Raw genomic sequence first — 17,307 nt, forward strand, 5'->3', positions numbered from 1 at the left:
CAACCACCACCGCCACTAGCACCAACAGCACCGCCACTAGCACCAACAGCACCGTCACTAGCGCCAGCAGCAGCAGCAGCAGCAGTAGCAGCAGTAGCAGTAGCAAGAGCAGTAACAGTAGCAGTGCCAGTAGCTATAGCAAGAGCAGCAGCAACAGCGATGATGAAGAAGAACAAGAAGCAGCAGCAGCACCGGTGGACGTCTCTCAGGTGGAGAGAATGGAGAACGTTGGTGCCTGGCTTTCAGGCATCGTCGCGATGTAAGCTGCGTCTTTCCTGTCCCAAGTCTCCCTCTCCCCAACACTTTTCATACATAGTCTTTTCTTCCGCATCTCCCCTTTCCTAGTATTATAATAAATTACCATTCAAAAAAGCTCTCAGCTTTATGCTGTGAGAAAATTGAAAATCATCATCGTTTTAATTTGTTTTTACTGCACAAGCGTGTGTCTTGTGTGCACGTATCAGTAAATCATGCTGTTGTTGTTTGTTGATGGCGCACTATGCATTCTCAGTCATTGCAAAAAGAATCAAGTTATGTTCTTGCTGAACTTCCATGTAATGTCGCACTCTAGATGTCGTACAACGGAAGTCATGCTCGTTTGCAAACGTGTCTGTGTCATAAATGCGTGCCCTTGATGATGATGCTTACGATATGTGATATTAGGTAAGCTGATCCAATCAGGGCCTACATACCATATGTGGGATACATGCCACTGCATTTTTTGCTTCGAGAAAAGATTATGAATAAAGGAAGTATGAGCTAGCAGCAGCAAAAGCTTAAGATCTACTCGATTGATAATGACGTTGACAACCATCGCAAGAAGTGCTGACAGCAGAAAAACATAGTTCGCTTGGACGCTAGACATTAATACGTATTATGCAGCAGGAACACTTTCACCTTTCCCTTATTACTACAACCACAATGAGCTTGTCTATCTTCAGGCCTTCTCCAGCTGTTTGACGAAGCTTTCATGGCATGCTGAGGGCTTCTCCTACATATACTTTGCTGTTGATACTTTTTTATAGTAAAAGTGAATAGTCGTTGTTATAGCTGCCAACAGGAGGATGACTTAAGCAGTCCATCTCCCTGAGGATTCGGTTTAACGCCGTCTTCCCTTTATTAAAGAGCAGCACTTTGGGAGAATGATGATAAGATAAATTGAATAATCATGATAATACTAGATTGTGGCATTTTGCTTTTCGGTGTAAAGCTTAGAGTGTATACACAACCTATAGAAAAGTGACGAGTTAGCCTGCAGACCATAATAATTCGCGGTCAATCCACGTTGTTAAATATAAAGAGATGAAAAGGCCGCTTTCTTTTCGTGCTTAGAGTGCTTGCCCAAATGATTAACGACCACATGTCCGGGGGATTAATGTGCCGGTGGCTTCAATGTCATAAAGGGCGGGAAGCATAAAAGCTACATAGTAAATTACATGGTGATAAAGTTAAATTCTGATATGAGAATGGATAGCATGGATGGCGGCCTGAGATACCTATTTAGGGATGAAAGTGTGGGAGTTGGAAATATGTTCCCATTGGGGCACACTGGATGGCGAGTAGGATATGTATATGAAAGTTATGTGCCATGGAAGATGGGTTATACGGTTTAATACCAGTGGTAATGAAGGATAGTATTGCATCTAAATTGGGATCTGGTGCATAAAGTACTGACAGACGGTGATTCATATGGTGCACTGGTTTAACCAATGCGAAATATATTTGTCAATCCCTTAGCCTTGAATACTACAAAGCTGCGTACACGTCCAACCTCGCCACATATTGCTCCGCTCAATGCAGCAGCAATGGGTAACTTTATGAAGAAACAGAAGGAAGACGAAACAAACATTCATTAAAGATTGCCCGAAAATAGACCTATGCAAAGCGAGATATATACGTGCTATGCATCAATAGATGGCACATGTATGTAAAAGATGATACTTTGAATAAGATCCTCGCATTTGTTGAAAGAGTTATTTTCGTACAACATGTGATGAAGGTGTATAAGATGCATACCACTGAAAAAATGTGCATCCTTTAAATATGACATATATATTTAGTATCAGGTACAATTACAACATGGATGAACTAGCTATGAATATATGCATACAGTATAGCAATTCCCGACGAGCTACTCTAAGTGACACCGTCAGTACCTGAATCCGGGCTTTAGTCATGTTCTACGATCTTGCGGAATACCACCTGCCAACAGTTTAGTGATTACAAAACATAACGGAAGCCTGGGTGCTATAGATATAATTACAATCCAGTATAAAATTTAGTAAAGGGACATGTATGTTCAAAATCTAGTATGTCTTTTTTCTAAATACCTTTTCACCAAGCTCTGTTCCCTCACTAGCGATACGGTACTCTTCCGGTGTCATGTTGTCCCGTTTCTTATTTATGCGATAAAGAGTGAACTTCATCATTAAAGCTGTTACAGCACATCCAGCCATCAAAACCAAGCAAGCCGTGTGACCTTTGATATACAACGGTGCATCATATGCCCTATAAACTTGGCCACTTGTAGAATAGTAGTATAATACAATCGTCTCAGTGATATGAAAGAAAGGGGAGTTAGTGCACGATCCTTGATAGTATCACTTACGAGATGGCTCCGCTCGTGTTGCCGAAACTTGTAACCAATGCAACTGCCACGTTGCGTCTTGTGTGCCCGCCGAAATTGTTTGAAAACCACGATGTCATTGGAGGAATTATACCAAAGGCTCCCATAGTGCCTATGATTGCCCCAATATATAGCGCAACGGAGCTGGTGCTGTGTAGTGTAATCATAAGAACGTAGCCAATGAGTGAAAAAATCGCAGAGAACGCCATATGAAATCCACGTTCACCGCGACGGTCAGCATCATAAGCGTTCATGATACACCAAACAAATGCTATGATACACAATCATTAGAAGATATTGAATTGTTTTTTGAATCGAACGGTTGGAACTCCTCTCCGTCCGAGAAAAGGTTAATAGATGGCTCTTACCACAGGCATAAGGGGGAGATGACATTAATTGCGCTGTTAAATTCGTGTAGCCCATTCCATTCACGATGCTAGGCATAAACATGCTGAAGCTGTAAACAGGAATGGCTGCACACAAATAAATGACTGAATATGCGTAAATCTTCCAATCGATAAAAGTAGAGCCGACTTGATGCCACGAAAAATGTGTGTCTGTAGCCACACCAGCATCTCGCTTATTTCGCATCACAATAATTTCTCGCTCACGTTCGTTCAAGACTACAAGAGTATTAACAGATCATAATTTTTAGTCGGAAGAGGCTGATAGGTAAAAAAAGGGACGATTAACGGTAAATCACTTTTTCATCCTGTGTACACTTACACCTTGCTGACTCGGGATAGTCAGGTAGAACAAAATATGTGAGTACTCCAAGAAGCAAGGTCGGTATCGCTTCAATGATGAAAATCCACTGCCATCCCGAAAGACCTCGTAAACCTTCCATGTGCATGATACCGTAGGCCTCAAAATTTAAATAAAAAGGTCGTTCGCACAAGATATTAGACGTATAAGCATTATGACATTCGATAGAGTACTTCCAGTAACAGCATTACATACCAAAACGCCGCCGAATGCCTGATTGATTGCTTAGAGTTAATGATCGGTCCGAAAATTGTAAAATGTTCTTAATCTCATTTTCTGATAAAAAAAAACTTCGTGTACGAAAACAGGTACGTACCCCTGCAAGTGTTGAGCTTCCATAAAACAGTGCGATTCGCAATGCTTGCTGTCTTCTAGTGTACCACACCGAAAGGTAAAAAAGCACGCCCTTGAATTATTACCGACAGTAAATGATTTCACAAATTAGTATGTATGTATCATAGTTAATATGTTTATCGACAATATGCAATTCGCAAGAAATAATTACAGGATACAATGCTGACTCAGCTACTCCAAGAAAGAAACGAGCGACCATTAGTTCCGGACCATTCCTGCATGCAGCCATTGCAGCCATTATAGCGCCCCAAATTATCATCTAAACAAATAGTATACATATTTAGTTCCAGTAGCAGCTGTGAGTATCAAATCTTCTTCATTCTAAAGCAGTAACTTACAATAATTGAAATCCATATTCTGGGACCTAGAACTTTCAACATTAAATTTGAAGGGACTTCAAACAAAACCTACATAATGATAGAGAAGTGATCAAGTCTAGTGAGCACACATTACAATCCAGAGTCACTCTTACTTCGAGCACGCAACAACCAGAAAAAATATAGAGCACTTTAATAAGCAATGAGAATGAAACTTACATAGCCGATAAAGAAGATTGATAAGGCCCAGTTGTATTGCGACTCCGTAATGTCTATATCCTCCATTAAGCCGGCAATCTTCGCATTGCCTATTATCATTCAAAAACCATATGTTTTGAGTTAGAGACATATAGTGAGCTTCATATATGAATATGATCAGTACATGTCTTGACACTATATATATTGTGTTTACATACCGATGTTAACACGATCCAAGTAAGAGCACAAGTAAAGCAGGGAGATGTACGGGATAATCCGGCGATCAAGCTTCCACATTAATCGTCTAAGCTCCTTCTCATCTGGCTCGATGAAATTATCCGATTTCCCATCCGACGAGCTGTTGCTCTTGGCAATAGCAGCTTCAACGTTATCAGCATGCTCAATTTGAGTGCCACTTGCTAACGCAGTTTTCTTTTCGTCGCTATAGTTGGTATGTTCACCAGTGTCTTTCCGAAAACGCGAAAACATGTTTACAAAAGAAAAGTGTTGATGCGAGCATTAGCAGCTAAACGCTATGCAGCAGCCTTTTATACTGTATGGCACAGATGATTGATGAACACCCACGCGACCTATTTTCGTAAATGTAAAACGGGAGATGTTGGAAACAAGCGTGGAACTCAGGTACAGTGGAATCAACAAACAGTAGAATATACAGATACGCATCCATTATTCGCACGGCTGCTGTTGTGGGTACCAATACACAAACAAGCTAAAATCATGGCCCATAGTAGAATAATCATTATCAGCGGCATTGAGAATACAAGATGGTGGTGCTAACACTGAAAGAATTATGTTCCCATCGTGCTTGACATGTTACTTTTTCCGGAGACTTACTAGAGCAACCTTTCGGAGGAAAAAGCAAAGGATAGTATTTTGACGTAAACATGGTTGTAGGTGACATCTACCCTTAGGTATTGAGCTGTTATAGACATAAAATTTTTTAAAAAAAAAATAATAGTAAAAAGAGTACGCCATACGTCGAATTCCTATTTCATACATTCTTCCTCCCTTTCTCTATTTCATGCGTACCGGGGATACGGATATGATGAACGCAGTCCATAAAAAACCATTGACTCGAATTCTCACACTATTGATGTTGATACGCTCTCTCTGATCGATTGGGCTTTATTGGAATGAAAGGAATACCGATAATTCTCGGCTATGGAATCGTGTGAGAGCGGAATTATGTAAGGTGCGAACTGGGCTGCTTAGCAAACCTTTTCTAAAATATGACGGCTGAAAGTAGTTTATAGCAAGCAACGATATTGATCGTCAACTCCTAGATGTCTGGTTTTCTCGGTTGCAGATCTGCAGTGTGTAGTCACTCTATTATATACCAATTGGATCAGCCTTGAAGTTAGCAATTTTTTTATGATGAGTGATAAAAGTGTCCATCTCAAACCTTTTTACATTGCTACATATAACAGCAGAGGACTAAAGCGCTTAATTCCTAGTTTGCAATAGTTCTTTGTAATGAATTTTACGATAGAGAACACTGGAACCAATAACCTTCTTTTTGTCATACGTTACCCAAGTTTTTCAAGGAGTCTGTCTCTTTCTTTTTTAATAATGCTGTCATCATTTTCATACACAACACAGCGATATAATAAATGGATGCATCAATCATGCGTTTAACCACCAATATTTTTTTTAAAGAAATTAGAAAATGACACCAGCAACTGCATAGTAATAATATATGTATGTATATCCGGCATCTTTCAAGCACAAAACAGCTGCGTCAAAACGACTTTCAAGCGCAACACCAACAGCTCATTTCCTACGATCGTACTTATGATGCTGGCCGATCTATCATCTATGCAAGCTCGCATCCGAAACCTCCAGTTAAAAATTTGTCACCCGTCTATGATACACTCTCTGCCTGTACCCAGCATGGCTAGATCATTTAAACTCTCGCTGCTTTGGAGTACGGAAAGCGACGACTATTGGAGGAAAACAACTACCACCAATCCTCTGCACCGACGATATCAGAAGCTCAAGAACGAGAACAACACGCCGAACGACGCAGTAGAATTAGCGATCTCCCAGAAGCGGCGGGATGAAGAACTTTCCCGTCGGCGCAGCTCGTTCAAAACCATTCGATGCCTCCGGCCCTCCAGGAACGTTGACCCCATATGGTGCACACACCTTATAATCCACAATTTTGAAATTTGTTTCAATTTCGAGTTTTCAGATTCCGCTTCTATATATGGTAGTTTTTAATCATCAATGCTTACTTTCCGATGGGAGCTTGCAATTTTGGTTATGAATATCCTCACTTCTTCATCTTCTGCCCAGACATCCTCTCCCTTTACTTATATGCTTCTATATAATAAAACCATCTTTTGTAATATCTACGAATCTTTGTGGGGTTATTGGGGGAAAAGCTTAGTCTAAAGCAATAGGAAGGTGTTTCTGAAGGCCAGCAGAGGAGTTGTCGCACATTCCTCATATGCAGCTGCAATTGCTCCATTATAGTGACGAAGTTACCGATTTCTGTTCAATTGTGCTATTTAGCAGCTTTCTTTTAATCTTTAGGACGAGGTATAATGGAGAAATTGTGTGGAATACGCATGAGAAGGCAAAGCAAACATGAACCTAAGTTAGTAGCCAGTCGTAAGTGGCTTTGGACCGCTTAAATATTTTACCCATAAGGCTAAACTTGATTTCCGCTTGCATAAGTATAATCCTATATGTTTCAATTTGCTATCCCTCAGCCAAAAGTGACCAAGTTCAGAAGCCTATAACTTTTTTTAAAGAAGCAAGAACTCAAATCTAATCCACAAATATTATTTTTAAAGGTCTAAAAAACATAAGTAGCCGCTTCTTTTTTTATTTTAAGGTGACATTAAAAAGTAGTAGGGATTCAAAGATTACCTACAAATTTGCGGATTATAAGGTGCTTGCACCATACCCTATCTGGCCGCTTTCCCAAGAGACCGCCGTCGCCTCATCAGATGGAGAATGCACTGGCTGCCATTCTATCCACTCAAGGATTGTCGTTGCGGAGCACCACGCGCGAAACGGGAGCACTACACCAGCTGCCCATCCCTGACACCACTACTTCAGCAGTTGTACACGGCCTTCGGCACTACACCAACAATCACGTCAACGAGCTACATACCATCGACCATGTCATGAACAAACCACCACGTTCCAATATAGGATTGTCTCGCGGCAAATGAATAACGACCTGGCCGGCATTAATTCGCATGCTGCATAAAGTTGACAAGTTAAGCCACTCGGACACTGTCTACGACTCAAATGAACCGACACCCAAGGAAGCGCTAGACCTGGGCAATGTGGCATCATCATCATCCCTACATCCCTTACTACACTCATGGCGTCTATAAACAACTCTTTTCTTCCCCCTCTCACATCTGATCTTCACTCTTCCTTTTCTTATTTAGTTCTCCTCACCAAACGTCTCAATCCGGCTTGACTTTTCCCCTCATTAGAAGGGTTTTTTCAGTTAAAGCACCACCTCCTATGTATTTTGTTTCTTCTCAACCACCGCACAGCAAGGAAGAGACATGAATGCTATAAGCGTATCATCATTAGTCTTCCAATTAATATTAACTTTTAACTATATCCGTAATATAACTATGATCGTTTTAATATCACCTGTACCTTCAACAAGTATATGCTTTACAGTGTGGACACTCATCATGTACCGGAATTCAGAACTGAGGCATTTGTTCAGCTACATAGCTCTAGAAGACGCTGGTTTGTAGCCCAGGCTGCTGCTCTATATGGCAAGTGTGATACCTTCAAACAAATGAGAGGACATATAAAAAATGTATATGAAAAAGCAGAAAAAAAGTGGCGACTGTCACCCATGCAGCATCGCTGTGAACCTGCCAGTGGTTATTATGATATGTATGAAAGTGCTGTCACATTAAAAATGCTGTATCATCACCAGTGAACGTACCCTCCTAATTTGCATCAAAAAACAAGCTCAAGATCTATGTGCACATTTTACAATGACACTGTCATCCTTATCACTACGACACCTGTTCTTTATTGATACACACACTGATCCTATATCTATACAGATATGACAATCAAGCTTTAGCATATCTAACACAGATATTTTTTTGTTGAGCATAAGTCATCGCTTCCTGAGTAATCATTGGACACACTCGAACCGCGATATATTTCAAACTTGAGCTGTTGTTAGCGAGCGCCATAACACCGTCGTTGCTGACTTGGCGCAAAGCAAGCAGTTCTACCCGTTCCAGGCGTTTCAGATGCGACAAGTTAATCATAAACGTGTCGCTGCAGGCGCTTATCGTGATCAAACGCACTTCGACAAGATTGGTAAGCTGCCTCGCTACCACTTCCAGCGCGTCCCCGATAGCAAGGCTCCTGTTGCCAGATAATTGCAACTTTTCGATGCTTTGTATGTTAGCAAGTGCAGCAAGGCTGGCGTTGCTAATAAGATGGCTGCACAAATGGATGTCTTTGAGTGCTGGTGCGTGTTGTTGCTCTTTATTATCATTGTTATCACTTCCTGTTATTCCGCTTTGTGATGCGATGTTATTCAAGAAATACGTTAGACGGTCGGACGTTAATCGAGAGCATCCTCGAATGATCCGAAGCTGTTCCAGGTGCGCGAGATCCAACAGGGCATCAAAAAACGGGTCTTGTATGAGGGGCATCTGGTCGAGTGTGATTGCATGAAGTGACCGGCATTGGCGCAGCAGTGAGAGTATGGTGTTGGTATCGATTGCTAAACGCTTGAGCGTAAGTGCCCGCAGACAATCTCCATGCAAACTGGAAAACGCGTCCCAGCCACGGAATTCTTCAGGTTCAATGCCTAATGGCCCGTGTATTTCTACTGTTTCCAACGAGCTCCTACTATGCGCCAAGAATGAACAGATCTGATATCCCTGTGAGACGTCTCTAGCACCCAACAGCATTGATATCGTCCTCAACCGTTGACTCGTTGTTATTGTTAATGATGATGATCCCAGTTCTTCAGACGTCGATACTGCCGATCTGTCCCAACCTTTTGCCCCCAAAGGAAACTCCTTCCAAAAAAGATGCTGAAGTCTTGGTAAACGCTGCCGGAGTCGTTCGAGCAGCACTGTCGGACAAGGATATAAACCGTTTTCAAAATATTCCAGATTCGGACAAGCACGGAATATGCTATCGAGTTTGCGAGGCATATCTACCATTGCAGAAACCGATACATGCAATGATAGGTGGACGAGGTCTGATAAAACAGGCAGATTGTCGAAAGAATCTTCAATAGCTCGTATCTGATTGACGTACAGTGCTAGATGCGTAAGGTGGGTGCATATTGACCAAACGGGAACAAATATATCGTCGTTGACAGCCTGGATGTATAGCTGGAGACGTTTCAATGTAGGGCTGACCTTCCGCAGATTTTGAAGAAGCAAGCTGGATGATAATCTTGTAGATTTTATAACTATACCAGAACAACGCCATAATAATCAGAACAACAATATAGCTCTCCTTCCCACACCGTGTAAAGATTGAAAAGTACGTACGCAGGGTATGTAAAGTTTTACATTCGCTTATCAACTGGATCCACTGGTCTCCGGGGTCAGTAAGTTCTAACCGATGGATATGGCCTGCTGCTGCCTGCGTAACTTTAAAAAACATCGCATTGTTCAATGTGCCGCTGCTCGAAGACACCTCTACTTCGCGCCATGCTTCCCGACAATCCCCCACTAGAGTACGCCAGTTCTTGTTCACCAGCATGCACTCTACGAGCTGTAGGTTTGGCACATGAGCGAACACCCAGGACAAAAGTTCGATTGGTAGCGCAGCAATGAAATCGACGCCCTTGTCATGCTTCACTTCTTCTTCGACGGACATCACTGAGTGACGGGATTCGCCTTTTGAATCCTTTTGAGTAGCCACTACCTCGTCACTGGCAGAGTTGTTTATGCCAACTACACCGTTGCTGCTCATTGCTGTTGCTTTTTTTTAATTGGGCTGTCTTTGTGTTAAAAACGTTTTTAAAGGGGGTTTGATATGTTCCCCAGCTTATATGCGCGCAGTGATTATTGAGCTCTAAGGTTCTAGCCTTTTTTGTCAAACGGTTCTTAGTAAAGCACTGACATACACTCCAAGATTTGGTGCGACGTTTTATACAAACCGCATAGATTGAACTGCGCCGGCTTAGCATTATCGATAATCGCTGGTCCGTACCGGAGAGGATTGTACGAGACAAAACTTTTACGACCATATCATACCTTTCTATTCCTGGTGCATACATCAACAATTTCCTCCTTAGGAGGCGTGGCTGTGCACAACAGTAAAGCTGAAGGGCTTTGACCTGTACCTTTTCATACTGCTTGGAAAACTTTCACAGGCATACCGAATAGTGTAGACTGTGCAGTACTGTGCAATCGATAACCGTAAGACTGCGCCACCATCAACAGTTGATTTTATTCAGTGCAGTGCTGGTAACCTCCATGAAGTCTCTTCTGTTTGGTGTTGTACATTCATACCAAGCGCAGAAAGCCGATCATCATTCAAGCAGCGAGCCTCTCAGGTGATACAAACCTTGGATGACAAGCCACATTTTGTGTGCTACTCAATGCAAAAAAATCGAGGACTTGAATTTTGGACTTTTCATACCCTATCATTTTTTTGTGTGTGTGCTAAACCATGGCCAAAATTCAAAAGAAGGGAAAGAAAGGAAACGCTGCCAACTTTATTACGAGACAGCAAGCCTTGAAGAAGCTTCAGATCTCCCTAGCCGATTTCAGGTGAGTACTATATCTGAAAGATATTTTCGAGATCCAAAATGTCTCAAAAGATAGATCGATCTAACATGAATGAAACACCTGTGTAATAGACGTCTTTGCATCTTAAAAGGCATCTATCCTCGCGAACCACGCAACAAAAAGAAAGCCAACAAGGGTTCAACCGCACCTGCTACTTTCTACTACACCAAAGACATTCAATATCTTCTTCATGAACCTCTCCTGAACAAATTCCGTGAATACAAAACGTTTGCCCGAAAGCTTAACAAGGTTCTTCACAAGGGCGAATACAGCACAGCCAAGTCATTGGAAGATAACCATCGCCCAATTTACTCGCTGGATCATATTGTTAAGGAGAGGTAAGAAGGACATTCCTGTGTAGATTCATGATGAATGCAAGAGAGTTATTCACATCAAAGGTTCATTGTTATTGTAGATACCCGAGCTTTGTTGACGCCTTGCGTGACATGGACGATGCCATTTCGATGCTTTATCTGTTCTCCAAGATGCCCACCGATAGCAAGATCAAGGCTAAGATGGTCAAGGACTGCCAACGTTTGATCGCCGAGTTCCAAGCATACGTGGCAAAGTCCAAAAGCTTGCGCAAGGTGTTTTTCTCTATTAAGGGCATTTACTACCAAGCTGAGATCAAGGGTCAGACCATCACTTGGATTGTGCCGTATCAATTTGCACAGGATGTAAGCACACATTTTGCGGCTGAAAGGCCATAAGCTCGGGAATCTGGATAGAGAGAAAGGTTTAAAGAAAGGCTGACGCTTAAAACGATGGGTTTGACATAGGTACCAACCGACGTTGATTTCCGTGTGATGCTGACTTTCCTTGAATTTTACACCACCTTGATGGGATTCGTCAACTTCCGTCTTTACAACGAGCTCAACATTGCCTATCCCCCCAAACTCGACGACACCGGCAACTTGAATCTCGGCGCGTTGCCCGCCAGTATGCGAAACGATGGTGAAGACGTCGCCCCTGAGACCACTTTAGACGAGTTTAAGACGGTCGGAAACGCAGCAGAAGGAGAGGAAGAGGCAGAATCGGAAGACGTGGCTACTTTGCGCAAAATCCAGGAGCACTCGCAAGAAGTTTCATCTTTGCAGCATCTGTTCTCCAAGTGCGTGTTCTTCCTTTCTCGCGAAACGCCACGATACGCTCTCGAATTTATGATCACATCCTGCGGTGGCCAGGTCAGCTGGGACCCAACTGTAGGTGCCAACCCGCCTTACGCTGAAGACGACGAACGAATCACCCATCAGATCAGCGATAGACCCAAGGTCAACAACCGTGTCTTGTCCCGCGCCTATGTACAGCCTCAATGGATCGCCGATTGTATCAATGCTCGCAAAATCTTGCGCCCCAGCTTGTACGAACCTGGCAATACTTTGCCCCCTCATTTGAGTCCCTTCGTTGAAGCCAAGGAAGGTGATTACGTACCGGAGGGTATTGATGAAGAAGACAATGCAGAGGGCAGCGGAGCTGAAGAAGAAGAAGAGGAGGAGGAGACTGGCGCTGCTGCAGAGGCCGAGAATGAAGAGGATGAATACGAGCGCGAGCTCAAGGCCGAAGCTGCTGGTGTCACTTTCTCCGAGTACCAGAGCCCCGCGGAAGGCAAGAAGTCTGCCAAGGGCAAGAAGCGAACTGCTACTGACGTCGAGGAAGCAGAACGCAAAGAAATGGCACATGTGATGATGACCAACAAGCAAAGAAAGCTGTACGAGAAGATGAAGTACAGCAATCAACAGAAGGCCGACGAGGTAAGCATACGACTACTAACTCTACTTATTTTCATCGTACTCGATATATTGATCGTATCATTTGTTTTTCCTTTCTAGGTTGCCAAATTGGAGCGCAAGAAGAAGGCTCTCAAGAAGGCCAAGAACTAGACTTTGCATTTTTCCTCTCCCTTGTTTCTCATTCTTTTTTTTTCCTTCCTTTCCATGTATACATATAGCAAACGCAGTTTCTTTTATTTAAAGACAAAAAGCCAAAAGCATTCCCTCTATTTTTTCTTTGTAATAATTCTTCATTTTCAACTCATAAAACACTTCCTTTGGACAATATCTGCTCCCAATCATCCTGTTGTAACGTTTGGCCTTGTTTGACTGCTGCATCCACATTGCCACGCGCTTCAGCCATCAAGTGATTCCGTACCATCGCTAACCGCTGCACAGCCGGTCCACAGTTCTGTTCCGTGTTGCTGCTGGCCTGATTCTCCTCCGCCACCTCCTTTTGTGCCTCCTTGATCAGCGCCTCCACAGCTGGCGGTGCGCCATAGATGTCATCGGTGTACCGCATTTCTTGCAAATATGCCACGATATCCTCTGCCTGGAGCAAATCTTGCCATTGGTGCTGGCGTTGTTGTTCTGCTATACTATGCTGATGGTCCATTTGATGTCGGTGTGACAAGTAGGTGTTTGAGTCAGGTACGAGGTCCTCACCATACAGCTCGTCCGTATATGCAGTCGAGTTTAGGAAAGCCTGAATGCCAGCGCCATCGCTCGTGTGCTCTTGTGGTGCAGGTGGTAGCCCGCGGTTTAGAAGTATAGGATCTGGTTGTTGCATAGAATGGAATTGAACTGGGTTGTTAGAAGTTGCTTGCGATTGTCGTGGCGCTCCAAATGTGTCAAACGCTTGATCGTCAACTCGTCCTTGTCGAGATTGTTGTTGTTGAGAACGGAAGCGACTTGATTCGGCAGCATTGGAGGTTGATCGATATTGGCTGCTGTTAGAAATATTTTCGTCTTGGCGAAGAGTGCTTGAAGAGCTGCCAGAGGCTCCTCCTTTGTCTGACCATGGAAGCATATCGTGTTGTGATAATACAGGGGCTAAAGAGGGGAAGGTATCGGAAGGCTCTGTGTGATTCTGCATGTGAAATTATATCAAAGCAGCAAGCAGCGGCGTAAACATATGTCAAACGCCACCATGATAGTCCGAACTAAAGGCAAATATCAAACATCCTTTATTATTATTTACACAGCTTTTTTAGAATCCTTGATTGTGTATTTGCCGTACTGTATAAAAGGTTAAGGGTTAAGATGCGTAAGTACACGTTACAATTCCACATTGCATAACGAGCCGTATGAATGGTGCTTACATTCTTTTCTGGATCAAAGACTTCCCAACGACTGGCGGGAAAAATGTGCTTGTTCTTTTCATACCACGATCGCTCTACTACTTTACCAGCGTGGGACTACATGATGAATGAAAAGACAAAGCCACAATATTAATATTCTATTTATCCTCTAATACATCTAGATCTCATGCTTGATCCAAAATAAAACGGACCTCGTCCTTTTCAACAGTTGCATCATTAATCAACCGAATATCGTCGTGCACGTCAAAGCTGAATAGAGGACCGGACTTGCCACGTGCTTTGTTGATAATGAAATCGTAAAACGTGTAATGCTATAGAATCAGTGCCCGGTTAGCAGATATTAATACAGTAAAGTACAAATACCATAGAGTCCACCTCGATAAAAGAAAAAGCTTACATGTGGAATGATTAAATCTTCCTTGACGTAAATGAGATTGTCCACATTGACACCCTTAAGCTGTGGAAACTGTTGGCGACATGCTTCTAAGAACTGTGCGATACTATCGCCTTTCTTACACTACAATAAAATAAAAGAAATAAATGTAAGCTACGAGTAACCAATCGATATTTTTCTATCTGTCGTCCGTGTTGCCTATTCACCTGAACATTTTTACGATGTCCACTACCATCCCAGTACGAATATGTGATACTGATGGTCTCCTCTAAATGGTACAAACACAAACAACTAGATCCTGTGAGTAACTCTCCTCCTACTCATGTACCTCGTTGCCATCAGAGTAAACAAAGAATTTACTTACTCTTGATCTCTTCCTGTCTCTTTAGCCAATCTTTTCGCAATTGTTCCCGCTCAACTCTTTCGATTTCTTCTCTTTCACGATCAGGTAAAAAGCTTGTATCCACTGATGGATCCTTCAATATCTTCCGCTTCTTTTGGGCTTTTTTAGCTGCTGCAAGTTCATCGTCTTCTTCTTCTTCTTCTTCATCGTCGACGGCAAACGATAATTTGACACTGGCTTTCTTTTTCTTTCGTTTCTTTTTCTTTTCATCACTACATATGGATTTTGGTGATTCCATACAGGAACGTTTCGATTTTATTAAAACATAACATAGGTCGCACACCATTGAGAAAGAATACGGTACCTTAGTGGCGCCGTTTGGGCCGCTTCACGCATTTGTTGTTCTTCTAAATTTTCCTTGATCTTTCTGTAATCACGCAGTTCCGTCAGACCGATCGTGCTGCTTTTCAGTTGTGATTCGATGTCATTGGTTGTTGCCACAAATTTATCAGAGCCCACACGCACTTCATTTTGCTGGTATTATTTAGAAAAGAAGAAAATTATTAATTTGTTTTCTCAAGATCTGTTTGTGTATATTGAATGTCTAACGTCCCTTATTTCTCTTCTACAAATAACACGATCGCCTTTCATTGAAGTGGCTATTCTTTTGTTACCTTGGCAATCTTCTGTCGTTCCCTTTCAGATTCTTCATAAATCTTACGACGTGCTTTTTCAAGCATCGCCTGACGTTGTCCCTCGGCTTTGGAGTCCATAGCTGAATTCTTAAAAGAAAAGTTCGGGCAAAGAAAGAAAAGAGGGAGAAGCAGGAACCTATATGATTCAGTAGCTAATCCAATCTGTGAATAGAACTTGGGTAGTTCCGAGCTGCCAATCACATTAGCCGCGGTATCAAATCACCGTCTACAAGTTTCTTCTTCCTTGTGTTTCTTATCCCTTTCTTTCCATACATTTAGCATAAATGGATACATCGTTTATTGTGCCAAAGTAATAGGAGAAAAGGTCCTTCTCAGCAAACCGATTGCGTCTGTGTAGTCTGCCCGGGATAGTCATGGGGAATCACTTCTTCCAAGTATTGACAAGTGATGATATCGTGTGCCCCTTCGTCGCTGATCTCCAAGCCTTTAAAGTGCAGTTTTGCCGATACAAAATCTCTTAGCCCTTGAGTGAAGAGCGACATGGAGGAAGCACTCAGCTTCCTTATTGGTACCTGTCATATATCCAGCCTCTTTATTGTGCGAATGTGGACGATATACTCTAATGTTTTAAGTCAGCGTCAGTCATTCAAGCGATGTCGGTCCACGCCAAATATGGTACCGCAGAAAGCCTATGAGCCTTTTTTATGGACATTAAAAATAAGTAAGTTGTAATCGATGTACGGAGTAGAGGGTTTGCTTTGCGTTAATGATGGCGTCGACGGCTTCTTGGTGTGTTTGCTTAGGATTGTCAATGGTGCGGTTGGAAAGAACTTGTAGAGTAAAAAAAGGAGAGGATCACAGCCGATACCACGTCCCTCCATGAAGCATTCGCAAAAGAAACATGATAGGTGGATCTCTAAACGCATCAAGTTTGGAAGATCCTAACTCGCCGCTAAGGTTGTCATTGTCGATTGTTACGAACTGTAGTGTACGAAGCAAACATCGATTTTCCTCTATAAGCGCATTAGTTTCGCCAGTATGTACATATCCAATGTAGTACGAGGGAGTTTTCACTGATCGTGCCGTGTACATTGGATAACTCGTCGTACCCGTGAGATAGCATAATATTTGAGACACGTTGGTTGAATTGGAACAGTATGTACAGTATTTGCTCAAAATTGGCGTCCGTGTTGCCTAGTTTCAGGTTGCGAAGGTTGAGCGAGTGCTGTAGGATAAAACCAAATCGGATGTTGATTACAATCTCATCGGTACCGTATAATGTAGTTTATTATGTATGCTGCGCTTTTATGTAGCATCGACGAAACTTAATTGATTTGGCGTTACATGATAGAGATTACACTTGCAAACAAAGCATAAGAATGCGATCAAATCAATTGCTGTGTACCGCCTATCAATGGACAATTTTGTTAATGCTAAAGGCTCTTGCATTGTTAATGCCGCTTGCGGTCAATCGTCGCTAAGCTGCCCTATCCGCATTCCAGCTGGAGCGGATCGTTTGTTACGTGTTGCTGTTGATTCGTTTTTGATAACTTTTTGTTTGGGATATCCGGAACACATGTTAATCCTTGTTCTTTTATAAGTACTTGTTCACCCATCAGATGCCCCAAACTAGAAATTTTCTAAAGTATATCACATTAGGTAGCATACCCGTATGGCATCTGAATGCAGCATCTACATTTCATTCTTGTACATATAGAAAGCAGGCCAATCGAGTAGAGACAAAAAATGACCAAGCTGTCCAACATCCATCCTTACAATAT

General features: G+C 42.4%; 6 protein-coding genes across 6 annotated transcripts; 2 read left to right on the forward strand and 4 right to left on the reverse strand.

The window, feature by feature from the left end:
* Window positions 1-2,306: 2,306 nt before the first annotated feature.
* BDB00DRAFT_756099 (major facilitator superfamily domain-containing protein) lies at window positions 2,307-4,749 on the reverse strand (the record flags this gene model as incomplete). Its single annotated transcript, XM_053118881.1, has 10 exons — window positions 2,307-2,523; window positions 2,609-2,897; window positions 2,995-3,249; window positions 3,353-3,491; window positions 3,587-3,604; window positions 3,708-3,797; window positions 3,897-3,919; window positions 4,080-4,152; window positions 4,282-4,370; window positions 4,479-4,749. The coding sequence occupies 10 exons, from the start codon at window positions 4,747-4,749 to the stop codon at window positions 2,307-2,309; spliced, it is 1,464 nt and encodes a 487-aa protein (XP_052983850.1).
* A 2,486-nt stretch (window positions 4,750-7,235) lies between these two features.
* On the forward strand, window positions 7,236-7,631 carry BDB00DRAFT_868186 (uncharacterized protein; the record flags this gene model as incomplete). The annotated part of the gene is made up of 2 exons (XM_053126441.1): window positions 7,236-7,431; window positions 7,504-7,631. The coding sequence occupies 2 exons, from the start codon at window positions 7,236-7,238 to the stop codon at window positions 7,629-7,631; spliced, it is 324 nt and encodes a 107-aa protein (XP_052983851.1).
* A 641-nt stretch (window positions 7,632-8,272) lies between these two features.
* Window positions 8,273-10,473, reverse strand: BDB00DRAFT_803295 (uncharacterized protein). Its single transcript, XM_053122002.1, has 3 exons — window positions 10,409-10,473; window positions 9,795-10,336; window positions 8,273-9,712 (listed from the first exon to the last, which is right to left on the reverse strand). The coding sequence occupies exons 2-3, from the start codon at window positions 10,219-10,221 to the stop codon at window positions 8,343-8,345; spliced, it is 1,797 nt and encodes a 598-aa protein (XP_052983852.1). The 5' UTR covers window positions 10,222-10,336; window positions 10,409-10,473; the 3' UTR covers window positions 8,273-8,342.
* Window positions 10,474-10,756: 283 nt separating this feature from the next.
* On the forward strand, window positions 10,757-13,039 carry BDB00DRAFT_951146 (Pescadillo N-terminus-domain-containing protein). Its single transcript, XM_053129583.1, has 5 exons — window positions 10,757-11,024; window positions 11,114-11,380; window positions 11,458-11,719; window positions 11,822-12,793; window positions 12,872-13,039. The coding sequence occupies exons 1-5, from the start codon at window positions 10,924-10,926 to the stop codon at window positions 12,920-12,922; spliced, it is 1,653 nt and encodes a 550-aa protein (XP_052983853.1). The 5' UTR covers window positions 10,757-10,923; the 3' UTR covers window positions 12,923-13,039.
* Window positions 12,973-14,209, reverse strand: BDB00DRAFT_582573 (uncharacterized protein). The gene is made up of 2 exons (XM_053117936.1): window positions 14,134-14,209; window positions 12,973-14,050 (listed from the first exon to the last, which is right to left on the reverse strand). Exon 2 carries the CDS (start codon window positions 13,905-13,907, stop codon window positions 13,074-13,076), a length of 834 nt encoding a protein of 277 aa, XP_052983854.1. The 5' UTR covers window positions 13,908-14,050; window positions 14,134-14,209; the 3' UTR covers window positions 12,973-13,073.
* BDB00DRAFT_868190 (FAM50A protein) lies at window positions 14,009-15,643 on the reverse strand (the record flags this gene model as incomplete). Its single annotated transcript, XM_053126442.1, has 8 exons — window positions 14,009-14,050; window positions 14,134-14,229; window positions 14,325-14,444; window positions 14,531-14,650; window positions 14,734-14,795; window positions 14,892-15,142; window positions 15,235-15,404; window positions 15,545-15,643. 8 exons carry the CDS (start codon window positions 15,641-15,643, stop codon window positions 14,009-14,011), a joined length of 960 nt encoding a protein of 319 aa, XP_052983855.1.
* Between the last annotated feature and the right edge of the window lie 1,664 nt (window positions 15,644-17,307).

This window comes from Zychaea mexicana (genome assembly GCF_025766255.1).
Source record: "Zychaea mexicana strain RSA 1403 chromosome Unknown BDB00scaffold_8, whole genome shotgun sequence".
Lineage (NCBI taxonomy): Eukaryota > Fungi > Mucoromycota > Mucoromycetes > Mucorales > Lichtheimiaceae > Zychaea > Zychaea mexicana.

Bases quoted from the DNA above. Each gene is read 5' to 3' on its own strand.
- BDB00DRAFT_582573 (XM_053117936.1), bottom strand. From the start codon at position 13,907: ATGCAGAATCACACAGAGCCTTCCGATACCTTCCCCTCTTTAGCCCCT.
- BDB00DRAFT_803295 (XM_053122002.1), bottom strand. From the start codon at position 10,221: ATGAGCAGCAACGGTGTAGTTGGCATAAACAACTCTGCCAGTGACGAG. The intron at 9,713-9,794 runs GTACGTACTTTT...GTTCTGGTATAG, and splicing joins TAAAACTTTACATACCCTGC to TTATAAAATCTACAAGATTA.
- BDB00DRAFT_951146 (XM_053129583.1), top strand. From the start codon at position 10,924: ATGGCCAAAATTCAAAAGAAGGGAAAGAAAGGAAACGCTGCCAACTTT. The intron at 11,381-11,457 runs GTAAGAAGGACA...TTGTTATTGTAG, and splicing joins GATCATATTGTTAAGGAGAG to ATACCCGAGCTTTGTTGACG. The intron at 11,720-11,821 runs GTAAGCACACAT...GGTTTGACATAG, and splicing joins CGTATCAATTTGCACAGGAT to GTACCAACCGACGTTGATTT.